Source organism: Arvicola amphibius, chromosome 1 (assembly GCF_903992535.2).
Source record: "Arvicola amphibius chromosome 1, mArvAmp1.2, whole genome shotgun sequence".
NCBI lineage: Eukaryota > Metazoa > Chordata > Mammalia > Rodentia > Cricetidae > Arvicola > Arvicola amphibius.
This window is the reverse complement of record NC_052047.1, coordinates 163,208,435-163,221,294: the sequence shown is the minus strand read 5'-3', so window position 1 is coordinate 163,221,294 and position 12,860 is coordinate 163,208,435. Positions and strand designations below refer to the sequence as shown.

The 12,860-nt window shown below is 43.4% G+C and overlaps 1 protein-coding gene across 4 annotated transcripts in view; it reads right to left on the bottom strand.

Annotated features, from left to right (window-relative positions):
* Nucleotides 1–12,860, bottom strand: part of Cemip2 (cell migration inducing hyaluronidase 2) — an 81,999-nt gene that overhangs the window by 30,880 nt on the left and 38,259 nt on the right. For all 4 annotated transcript variants that reach the window (XM_038323797.1, XM_038323813.1, XM_038323805.1 and 1 more), the window contains 5 exons: nucleotides 11,790–11,918; nucleotides 8,907–8,995; nucleotides 3,201–3,332; nucleotides 1,300–1,335; nucleotides 283–438 (listed from right to left, as the gene is read on the bottom strand). In XM_038323797.1, the coding sequence (XP_038179725.1) occupies nucleotides 283–438; nucleotides 1,300–1,335; nucleotides 3,201–3,332; nucleotides 8,907–8,995; nucleotides 11,790–11,918 (542 nt within the window). The remainder of the gene's footprint in view (nucleotides 1–282; nucleotides 439–1,299; nucleotides 1,336–3,200; nucleotides 3,333–8,906; nucleotides 8,996–11,789; nucleotides 11,919–12,860) is intronic.

Sequence of the window (12,860 nt, the reverse complement as noted above, 5' to 3'; positions counted from 1 at the left end):
AGAAAACATCAAGAGAAAAAAAAAATTCCACTTATATAAGGTCTTATGTAAGGGATAAGAAACAAGAAGAGCTCCTTGATAAAACTGCTAAGAAAACCTATGACATGGATAATTATTAATGCTCTAAAATCCCATGAAGACAAGAGACAATATAACAATGGTAATAGTGAGCACTGCTAATAAGACAGGAAAAGAGCCATAATGAGGCAATCTCTCCAGGCTTAATGCAGGAATAGGCTCTGTCTCCACTGCTTCATTCTCCACTGCCAAAGTCCAACTCACCTGTTCCTGGGTAGCGTCCGAGGCTTCTGATCTATTCCTCCTGTACCCATGTACTTGTTTTGGCCACCTTGAAATCCGTAATTCTTACTCTCCCCGACAAAGAGGGATTCCGACACCTCCTGGCTCGAGCCTTCATCACTTGGGAAGCTCCCATCACTGGCGAAAAGAGGACAGTGCTTAGAGACATTCTTGGGGAACTTTTAAACTGCCCCCCAAAGAAGGCAGGCTAACATTTAAAAAGCTAAAGCATAAAACCTTAACCTAATACCTTTCTCTAATGTGCATCAGAAACCTTCAGAAATCATCTTCATACTATAAAGATTCCTTTCATCAATTAGTGAGTTAGTTGAAAATTATATAGAAACACGTGAAGTTTTAGGCTAGAGGTGCAGAGCAGCTCAGAGTACATCAGTGGCGTGGACCGGTGTGATCCTCAGCACTGTGGGAAAACAAAAGCTCACACAGAGACTCATGTACACACACACACAAACACACACACACGGGCACACGCACACACACACACACACACACAGGCACACGCGCGCGCGCACACACACACACACACACACACACACACACACACGGAAAGTTTAGTTCCCAAAACTCATTTCTACATTAGAGCAGGTTCTAGGAGGAAAGTTATTATTTTTCATCTTCACCTGTTTACCTTCCTCTTTCATCGTTTGTTTTTAAAGACTTTTAGCCTGAAGATCGAGAGTTTTCTTGCAAGTACAGTTAACAACTACCCTACCCTTCTGTGAAATTTCAGCAAAATTGACCTACAACTTTGGCATAAATGCAATTATTCTATTTTTTTTAAAAAAAAAAAGAAAATATGGTTTTTTTTGGCCCTCTAGTGGTACCAAGAAGAGAGTGATGTTTTTTATTCTTTTTTTTAGTACTAATAAATTATAAAGAAAAATCCCTACCCCCACCCCAAAACATACAAACAAAAACACTTAGACTGATTTTACCTTATAGCTTTAAAATAATCAAATGTTTTAAAGCCTTACAAACCTGGCAAAGGTCAACCCCTTTCCATTATCTGCAAATCTGTAAAAGGAAACAGATGACAGCACACCTAAGTCATCAGAAAACACGGAAGAGGTAATCCATCCCTCAGTGTGTAGCCATGAATCACTCTCCAACCCCATGGAAGTTCAACCTCCCAATCTCCACAGTTTGATTCCAAGGCAAGGTGTCAGGTTCAAATCCCGACTCTGCCAATTGGGTTCTCAACTCCCTCCCTCTAAAGTTTAAAATAATATGCTCTTTCTTATAGGATTTGTGAGAAATTTAAACACTAACTCATTTCAAGTATTTGAATAGTATCTGAAACATAATAAACATCATAAGGGTATCAGTTAAGACATCTGTTTTTAATCATTATTTTTCAGAAAGAATTCTATCACGCTATTTGCCTCAAATGTTTTCAATCTAAGACCAAAGCCATCCCTACAGATTTAATACAGTGTTAAATTTGGGAGTGAAAGCAGTCAGAGATGGTGGAAAAAGACAAGAAACTAATGGTCTAGAGTGTCAACATTAAAAATTAATTCACTATGCACCAGGCCTCTCTCCAAATCTTGCAAGTGGGAAAAACAACAACAACAAAAACAAACAATGAACAAAAACAAGTGAGGTGTTTCCTGCCTCCTGGTAAGACACGGAAGAGCAGGCGAATTAAACTGGACTTAGAAGAAGACTTTCATCTTCAGTGGATGGCAAGAAGATCAGACAAACTTTAAAGAGTTTCCAAGAACAACAACAATACAAATAAAATAAAATTAAAATTAAAAACCCCAGGGAGTTTCAAAATTTTTATTTAGCTCTTCAGTATAAATAGTGTTTCCCATATAAAGCTAAATCCCAGGTTTCTGGTTCACCTACCGAAGCCTTCTCAGGCCACCAGACAAGTTCAGTGCCACAAAAGCTCCAGAATGAGGAGTCTAAACATCTGCAGTCTGTGAGCTGCAGTAGCCACTCTCCATGTTCATTCTGTGTGGAAGCCCAAAAATGTGAGCCTATTTCCAGCTGAACAAAGGTCAGAGAGTTGGAACTCACCTCTATTCCTTGAAGGCTGTCGTGTTTCTACCTCAAACAAAGGTCCCACCTAGATTTAGAGCAGAGTTCTGCTCTCTCAAGGTTATTGTCAACAGGTGTGGCTAATACCAGACCTTGTGTTTCAGGAATAGAGAAGTAGATGTTTCTACCTCAAACAAAAGTCTAAGGATCTAACTAAGGTTCCAATTCCTTTAAGGAGACCACATGGGATTCCACCCAGGGAGTGGTTTGCCTCAGAATGTTTTGATCTAGAGCATAAGCATGATTTGTTTTGTTCTAGCAACAGAATGTTTAACTATTGATGTTGCCCCTGACTTTCAACTGGTCTATTCATTTCCTTGTATCCTGTTAATGTAGTTTTTTGTCTTATTCCTACCTTTTGGGGTCAGAGGTATTTTAAGCAATTGGAAATTAAATATGGGTGATTTTTCAGTATTCACTAGAACTCCCTCCCAATATTATGTTTTTCTGTCTTACTATTTTTGCGTCTTTGTATTCTTTACTAATATTTCTAAATTCCAATGCCCTTACCCTGGTGAGAGGTATTTTTGTCGAGGTTGGTCCCTGACAATCCTGTGCACTAATGATATTAATAATATAATATTATATATTATATATCTCAGAAACACCTTCATTCTACTCATTTAAAAAAAAATCCAATGGGCTGTGGTGGTGCTCACTTCTAACAGCACTTGGAAGGAAGATGGAGATCAGGGTCATTGCCACGCAGTGAGTTCAAGGCCAGCCTGGAATTCCACCTCCCCCACCCCTGCCCTGTCTTCAAAACATAAAAATAAAAACCTCAAAAGAAGCCAGCAGTGTCAGCAGATGTTATCCCTACATATTATACTCACGCTGAGTTCTGAACAACGATGTCTCCTCCTCTGACCCAGGCACCATTATCGTTGTTTTTAAAAGCAATTAGCCTGTCAATGACAGCAGCAACCCGTGGCTTTTCAGGGTCTGCATCCTGATGAGGCCGGAACCTACAGGGCGGAAAAGTGAAGTGAGCCAAGGAAATCAGAACTGTCTATGTATATACATGCTAAGGGTCAGGAGGAAGATCAGAACTTTCTATGTAAATACACGCTAAGGGTCAGGAGGAAGATCAGAACTGTCTATGTAAATACACGCTAAGGGTCAGGAGGAAGATCAGAACTGTCTATGTAAATACACGCTAAGGGTCAGGAGGAAAATCAGAACTGTCTATGTATATACATGCTACGGGTCAGGAGAAAAATCAGAACTATCTATGTATATACACGCTACGGGTCAGGAGGAAAATCAGAACTGTCTATGTATATACACGCTATGGGTCAGGAGGAAAATCAGAACTGTCTATGTATATACACACTAAGGATCAGGAGGAAAATCAGAACTGTCTATGTATATACACGCTACGGGTCAGGAGGAAAATCAGAACTGTCTATGTATATACACGCTACGGGTCAGGAGGAAAATCAGAACTGTCTATTATACTCACTATGGGTCAAGAGGCAGGATGTAGTTTGGGCCAAAATAAACAAATCAAAAAAAAAAAGCTAAGATACAACTTAATTATTTAAAGTTCAAATACAATTACATTTAAGTTTCCAGAAAAAAAATGCTTTCCTGTATTCTTAAGGCTTCTGTAAACACATGCACAGAGAAAGGCAGCCATATGCAGACCAGGCATCTCAGTGTATCTTCATAAAAATTTAAATCACGTGTTACCAACACATGCTCACTGCAAAAACTAATCATAAACTACAACACAAATCTACATGAATTATGTTATTAAACTGTATGCTGTTTAGATGTTTTTAGCTAGAGAGACAAATCTAAATTTGTAGATTCAGTAGGCTTGGAAATGCCTAAACCTAAAAGACCAACTGAATTTTTCGTTAGAAAGACTGAATTTCCCATTTCCTTCACTCAACAACTTTTACACAGACCTTAATAAGAAAGTCAAAAACTGGTCACATAACTCAATTCCATATGCCTACCACATTACAAAGAAAAGAGAACAAATTTTTTTTAAAAAATGTTTTTAATTGAGTTTCAAAAATCAATTCATTGTGCTGAGTTTTTCGGTCACACAGGAAGGAGGAGCCTTTGCATGATGCTGCTACTGCATCGTGGGCCCACAGTAGGCGCTCGAACATGGCAACGAGAGACGGCATCTTTGCCGACAGAGAACCCAGCACAGGTGCCTCAGGCCTGGGGAGCTCCACATTCTCCACCAACCACTGTACTTTACAGCAGGCAGGTCACTGGGAAGGAGTGAGGCGGGAAAGGGTGGAATAGAGAGGCACGTGTGTGCCCCTTTACTCAATAAGCAATGGGAGGCCAGTGAAAGCTGGAAACCAGGAAGCCATGTAATCAGATCCCCACTTCACCCGCACCCCCAATTTCTCTCCCCTCGCAACATATCACAGGATGACATTTGGTTAATGGATTGATTGTAAGACCACACAGAGGTCCCTTATGTACTTCTGAGAGACGCTGGTGGTGAAGAATGAACGGGACCATCAGGGATGAAGATGACACCCACGGCTGGTGCCCTAACTAGCTCAGAATGACGAGGTAAAGGGCCTCACGCTGGGCCAATAAAACTTTCCTGACATTGGATGATCTGCTGAAAAGCTTTGCCTAAAGTTGTTAAAGGAAGTCCAGCAGCTAGAAGAGCTGGGAGGGAAGGATGCAGTGACCTAAATGAAGACATCCGGGTACCATAACGCAGCACGTGGTCCCCTGTAAGAAGAGCTGGGAGGGAAGGATGCAGTGTCCTGAATGAAGACATCCCGGTACCATAACGCAGCACGTGGTCCCCTGTAACAGCCTCATCATCTTTCCTGACTCCGCCATACAGGCCAGTCGCTGATCATTTGCACCAAAGTGGTGCCCCTGATTTCAGCATTTTCATTTGGTATTTAGAAAACACAGTTAGGAGCTAGAGTGATGGCTTAGCAGTTAAGAGCACTGTATGCTCTTCCCAGAGGACCTGGGTTCAATTCCCATCCACCAAATGGCAGTTCACAACATCTGTAACTCCAGCCCCAGGGAATCCGAGACCCTCCTTTGGTGCACAAAGGTGGTACAGAGAATATAAACAAATAACATTTTAATTAAAAAAAAGAAAATAGTTAATCAGCTCTTTTTTCATCATCATGATGGTTAATTTTTTTAAAGATTTAATTTTATGTATTTCTGTGTCTCTGTGAATGTATGAACACAAGAGTGCAGGTGCCCACAGAAGCTAGAAGAGAGAGTTGGGTCCCCTGGAGCTGGAGTGACAGGTGGTTGTGAGCTGCCCAGAATAGGTGTTGTGACTGAAACGCCTGTCTGTCCTCTCAAGAGCAGCAAGCACGCCGAACCGCTAAGCATTCTCTCCAATCCCTTGACTATTAATCCTGATGACAACTTGATGGGATTTACAATCATTATAGAAATACATCTCCAGCCATGACTGCAATGAATTTTCTATACTGGGGTAACGGAAACAGGACGAGCCACCCTAAATGCCAGTGGTACCATTTCATGGGTTGGGGTCCTGGACAGAACTAAACGGAAACAGTAAGCTGGCCACCAGCACCCCCCCACCGCCTTGCTCAATGACTGTGAAGTCAGGTGACCAGCTACCTCACTACTGCCACTATGCCTTCCTTCCCCGCCATGATGTCCCTTAAACTGTGAACAAGCATGGACCCTTCCCCCCTTGCTTCCTGTAAAATATTTGGTCACAACAATGACAAAAGTAACTAATATAATCACTTCCTCTGATTTAAATGTACTAATTAGTTATGATGCAGTAACTGGTCATAATGTCTCACCCCGCCCCTTTTAAAAAGTTCTTTATGAAATTCCCCAACTTCAAATGAAGTTCTCTTGGGAGTCCCCATCTTTGGATTCCCATTATTTCACATCTTGCAGCCGTGGAGAAAGACTCATCTGATAATTAGTGAGTCAGCTTCCCCCTAAGGAACAGACTGGATGTATCTGCTGGATCCTACGATCGTGGCATGGAATTCACTGCCTGATTTATTACTCATTGTGCTCTGTCATCTTTCCTCATGTCTGGGTTGCATGAGCACACGTGGGCACAGTCTACACAGCAGTTTACACAAAACTCAACACAGACAGCTGCCAAGCATCTTGTCCTTCTTCTCTAGTTACTTCTTTCCAGGTCAGCCTCCCAATGGAGTCTAATCCTTACCAATGGGCACACATTTGAAGCAGGTCTGAGAACTCGTGGAGTGCAGAGCAAGGAATGCCATCTTCCTAGGATGCCCTTGGCCATACAGGAAACACCTTCTGAAGCCATGCCGGGTAACCTCGTTACGATGCCAACAGCGTCTTAAATCCACTGACTCCTCCATTCATGTGCATACATATAATCAAACACGTTCACAGAATATCATGTGCCTCTGCACACAGGCGTGAAAGGGTACGGAACAAACACATGTGGAAGCCAGATGTTCCTGTCTGCTGGCTTCTTCACTCGCTCATTAGTTTTTGAGACAGGGTCTCTCAGTGGATCTGGTGCCTGATGATTCAGCTAGACTGTCTGTTCAGCAATTCCCCAGGGCTCCTCTTATCTCTGCCTCCCACAGTGCCTGACTTCTCCGTGGGTGCCGGAAATTGAACTGACATCTTGTACTTGCAAAGCGAGCACTGAGCCAGCTGAGCCTCCTCCCTGCAGCCCCCTATAAACTCTTTCAAGGTGGGGAAAGGAGCTAATTGTTCAACAATGTTTCTGGTGGTCAACTTGACAAAGCACACCTCACTAAAACTATCAATTATAAGACTTTTAAAAAGCAGGTGTGGCCAGGTTTGGTGGCTCCTGCCTTTACTTACATACACTTGGGATGCAAAGGCAGACAGGACCCTGTGAGTTCTAGACCAGAAGGAATTCCATGAGACTGTCTCTTGCACACACAGGAAGAAAAAAAAAGCAGGGGCAACTTTCCATTTTTCCATAGCAACTTCATCATTCTCTTGGCATCACCAATACGCTGATTAGCTTCAACTGTTTAACCTGATATAAAGTAGAGTCACCTGGGAAGAAGGAACCTCAACTGAGGAATTTCCTACATCAGACTGGCCTGTTGGGCTGTCTATTGCGAAATGGTAATTACAATTGTGATGGGCCTGGGTCTGTAAAAGGCTGTATAAGAAGGCGAGCTGAGAGAGCAAGCAAGCCACAGCATTCCTCAGGGTCTCTGCGTCAAGAGCCCGCCTCGAGTTCCTGCCACAGCCGCCCTCAAGGTGGACTGTAACCTGGAAGCAGAAATATACTCTCCCCTCCCCACATTGCTTTTGGTCATGGTGGATTTTATTCTTGTTTTTTATTTTTCAAGACAGGGTTTCTCTGTGTAACCCTAGCTGTCCTGGAACTCACTCTGTAGACCAGGCTGGCCTCAAACTCAGGGAGAATTGCCTGCCTCTACCTCCCAAGTGCTGGGATTAAAGGCGTGCGCCACCATCGCCCACCTTGGTTGTGCTGTTTCTATCACAGCAGCAGAGAGCAAACAAGGGCAGCCGATTTTATTCTCATCTATTTGCTCTTTTTATTCCTACTTTGGGTTGATCATCCAGCAAGGCGCATGGTGCCTTGTATTTTATTTACCCGGTGCTCCACCTTGGCCTTCTCTAGATGGTCCCTGGTCACTGCTCTCCAAGGTTTCAGCTTTAACTTGACCTTGAGAAATCCTGATAAATGATTCACCAAGAGCACTTTCCTCAGTTTTCTCCTGACTCACATCTTAGTAATACATGGCAAGAACCCTGCCTCGCACCATTAAGTCAAACTCATCAACCTCCTGTGTGTTCCTGCTTTATTCCTTTAACAACCAAGCTAGTCATTATTCTTCCAAATGTCTAGCAAGTCTTTGCAATCTATCCCCCATTCAACCTTATAATCTAGTCAATAAACTTGAAATCTATGTATGAAGAGTATGCTCATGGTCTCTACTGACTATGACTTCAGGTTGCCACATTATACAGCACACTTTATTTCCACCTGAGACATTTCATTTACTTTGGCTGGCACACAGCACACGAGCGAGCCTGCTGCAACACTGACCCACATCCCAAACACATTATGTGGTTACACGGGAGAGTACCACAGCCTGCCAGGAGGGGAACCTGAGGCTACCAGCAAAAACCAGAGCCAGCTCAATCACCACATCTGGGACCATTCCCTTGAAATAAAGCCAATGCAATGTTCCATTTGACCACTACCCATGAATTCTAGATGCTTAGGTTTTGGGGGGCTTTCAGTGACTTGTTTCCAATGAGAAACCTTGTTAACCTGTCTTCTGTTTTGATTTCCTCCTGTAATTCCCTCTAACATCAATTTCCACTGTGATAAAGGAGAAAGGAATCAATTTCCCTGGCATTTTGTTAAGATAAAAAGCCCACGCTCAGGACTGAGACAACAGAGAGATTTCCCAAAGCTCTTACAGAAGCTTTCAGAACTTCCTCTACGTGGGCTGCATCAGAAAGAACACCACGTACTTGAATCTGAACGTTCTGCTCGAGAAGACAAGCCTGGGTGTAAACTGAAAAGGCAGCCCTACCTTGCACTGTTATCCAAGCAGAGGTATTCCCTTGGGTCCGAGGCACTGGAGTTGGTTGTTTTGACACCTTTGTCAACAAATAAACCAGCCTGCAATACACAACGATGGGCTAAAATGAATATAGAGCCTAAGGTACATCCACACGCATGACAAGGTGTGAAAATATTTTTCAGCTTATCCTTTCACCTAAAACTGGGAATGGGAGGCGGGTACAGCAACCCACAAAGCAAAGGTACTGTGAAAAGCAACAGTTTTCCTGGCTATTGTTAGCTTATTCATTTGCTCATTCAACAGACACTTATTTATTGCACACTCAACGGCATATATGTTAATTAGCAAGTAAAATATATTCCCTGCTGTTACTGATATACAAACAGTCATGGGCATGCAATTAAAGAAACAGCTGTGCCCAAGGCTTCATAAGCATGAGGACTGGGAAACAGGAGGCACTGGTGGCAAAAAGGCACTGAGATGAAGCTTCCTCAGGGCAGGGAGAGAACTCCAGATGTGTCTCCTACATGATGCTGAAATCCTCAAGATGGGGAGGGACTGGTTGAGCACAGAATGGGCAAACGGTAAGCAGGGAGCAGCTTAAGGTCCAAGAGAAAAATACTCACAGAAGGGTCTGTCCAAAGAAAATCTAGAGAGAAGAGGTAGCATGGAGAAATAGAGGATAAGTCCTCGATAGGACAATCACGACAGGACAGACAAAAAGAAACATGGGAGGGGAGAGAAAAGATAACCACATGTCAGGCCATGCACACACACACTTACACACCTGTAGATCTAATTCTCTTACAACTAATAACGTAAGTATGTGTTGTCATGGCATATGACAGCAAGAATTAATTAGAGATAGTTTCTGTATCATAAATATTTTTAAAACGGTATGCTGAATATGTAAGGCAACAGGGATTTTACAAAAAGCACCAAAAGCAACACTACAAACAAGAAAAACTACGCAGCTAAAGACGGGCTAAAGGGGGCAGAAGGGAAGAGACCAGACATGAATGAGAGACACTCAGTCATTCAGGAGGAAATTGAAATGACCCGGGTTTGTGGCAAGGGGAGAGTGACGGCACAGGGTAATTGATGAACATCTGGGGCCAAGAAGGGAAGTTTAGCTATTTTTTTTAATTAGGTCAAACATGGAATTAACTAGTGGTTTAATGCACTGAAATAGACACAAAGAAATAGGGCAAGCATAAAAGAAAGGATTTCCATTTTGAATGTGTTTCTAACATGTCCATAAAACACTGCAGTGGAACCCAGCAAGCAGCAAATGAACATGGCTGACCTGGACCCAGGGAGAGGTTCAGGAAGCCTCAACAAGCAGAGCCACAGGGGCTGGTCGGAATGCACACTCGTGGTGAGCAATCCAAACACGGCTATTTTCTCCTTAGGACTCCAATTCAATTTCCTTTAGTTATAAAATCTTCTGCATAATCATTCCCATGTTTAACAAATTAAAACCTAATTATACACTCAGATTTAATACTCCTATAATTAAGTGCATATTGTCACATCATATGACACTAAGAATTAGAGATCATTTTCATATCACAAATGTCATTTTTAAAAATTAAAGATTTACCCCTTTGAAATGCTACTTCCCAAATATTAGCCTTAGTCAGTTACCCATCTCATGACAATCACAGCAGTTTGTTCCTTCTCTCGGCTCTTCAAGTGATACAAAGCCTCTCCTAACGCTTAAGACTTGGGTGTCTGAGTATTGTATGTGCACGTGTGTGTGGGGTGGTGGGGGGAGTGAACCTGTGTGCACATGTAGGGAGGTCAGAGACGAGCATCAGCTGTCCTGTTTATCACTCCTCACTTGATCCTTTTGAGACAGGGTCTCTTGCTGAACCTGGGACTGAGCTGGTAGCCAGCAAGCCCCAGCCACTCTCTTGTCTTTGCTCGCAGCAGCTCAGGGCTTACAAGTGCACAGCCACATCCAGCTCTTTGCCCAGGTGCTCAGATCCTAACTCGGGTCCACATGCTGCACAGCAAGCATCTTATCTGCTAAACCGTCTCTCCAACCCCAACACTGAGATAGGTTTTAAAGGATCCTCTGAAGCTCCCACATGGAAATGTTAATTGTGTTCTGATACGAGTCATATCACAGCAGAAGATCTAATGATTACACGTGCAGTAAAAAGTGACCTGTGAACAAGAAAGGAATCAAGGATGTTCATCACGATGGAAGGGAGGGGCGAGTGACAAACACAGAAACTGCGTTTTCTGAATGACCTGTAGGTGATTTAAATTAAGTGCAATGTTCTTAAACGGTATCTCACCATCCCCATACTCGGTAGTAGTACTGGCTAAAAGATATTCAATGAACACTGTGGAGAGAAGCAGGGAAGCGAAGCAGAAGTCCTAAGTCTCAGACACGTATCCTCTAACATGTATGATCCCAGAAACTTCACACTGAGGATAAGAAGGTGAGGGAGAAGGAAGGCGGGCGGGCAGATGGGCGGGCGGGCAGACGGGCGGGCGGGCAGACGGGCGGGCGGGCAGACGGGCGGGTGGGCAGGCGGGCAGGCAGGCGGGCAGGCAGACAGGCGGGCGGGCAGACAGGCGGGCGGGCAGGCAGACAGCAAGTGACAAGAAAGAAGAGGACTGATCAACGAGTCTATGACAGATTTACACAGATCGTATATGCAAGTGTATGCAGTGTCCTGGGATGATGTGACTAGACTAGTCCTTACCAGATGCTGGTCCTACATTAGGAGTCCCAGGCACCAGAACCCTGAGCCAAGCGAACATCTGCTCGTCAGAAAGTACTGTCTGTGCCACTCTGTCACAGCAGCAAGAGGAGGGCCTGACTGCAGCGAGGGATCTGCCCTGTGCCTCAGACACACGTCAAAAGCCAGAGCCTACCTTAAAATTTGAGTGCACCCTGTTGTTATAAAATATTCCCAGTGGAGTGAGTTCCGGTTTCTCCAGGAGCTGCAGCCCAGTGGATTCCCCAGTAGGTTCTTTGTGGAATAAGTACCATATTCCAGCATCCTGCAAATGCAAAAGCGAGGTCATTAAAAACAGTTCTTAAATTTTGTAAAATGTATAAAATAACAGGTTTTTTTATGATGTTTTCATATGCATGGATCACTATGCCTTGCTCATATTTATCCCATCCCCCTCTGGCCCGCCTTCAAGCCTCTCTGTTTTCCACAAACAGTTCCCTCTGCTTGGATATTATATACACAGACAGACAGACAGACAGACAGACACACACACACACACACACACACACACACACACACAAAATCCAGGTTCTTTCTATGAAGAAAATGTGTGGTATTTATCTTCCCTCCTTGCTTCCCTTCCTTGTCCCCCCCTCCCCTCATCCCATAACAGACACCTTCTTCCTGACCTCTTGCCGTCCTCTTCTTTCATGTCTGTATACACATACTTGTATTAAATTTAGATTTTGAATGAGAGAAAATATACAACACCGTGTTTTCATGAATATAAAGCCTCGGTTTTTATGAAGCCACCATGTGAAACACCCTCATAAAACCCTCTGTAACAAATGTTTCCCATTGTTTTCAATTCAGAATTGAGTGCAGAAAGGTTGCCCACATTATATAGCATCCCCAAGCAGTTATATCTGCTTATTTTTCAAAGCAAATACAATTTTGCTTACACGATTGGACAAAAGACATAGCTGGCAAATACCCAAATCCAGCTTTCCCATCGTTCTAAGACTAAAATGTTATGCAGACGGAGAGCCCTGCTTGCCTTCTGTATGACCGGGACAGCACAGCCTTTAAGCAATGTGGTTTTCCATGTTTACCTCCAAACCTGATCAATAGATGAGTCATGCCTATTAAACAACTGTCTGCTGGCAGGCAGAGCTCACTGGCTTCTTTCAAACAACTCCAATGCCCTTCCTGTTCTCAGGCAAGTTTGTGCCAACGTGGGGGAGAAAACGCCACATGTATGAATCAG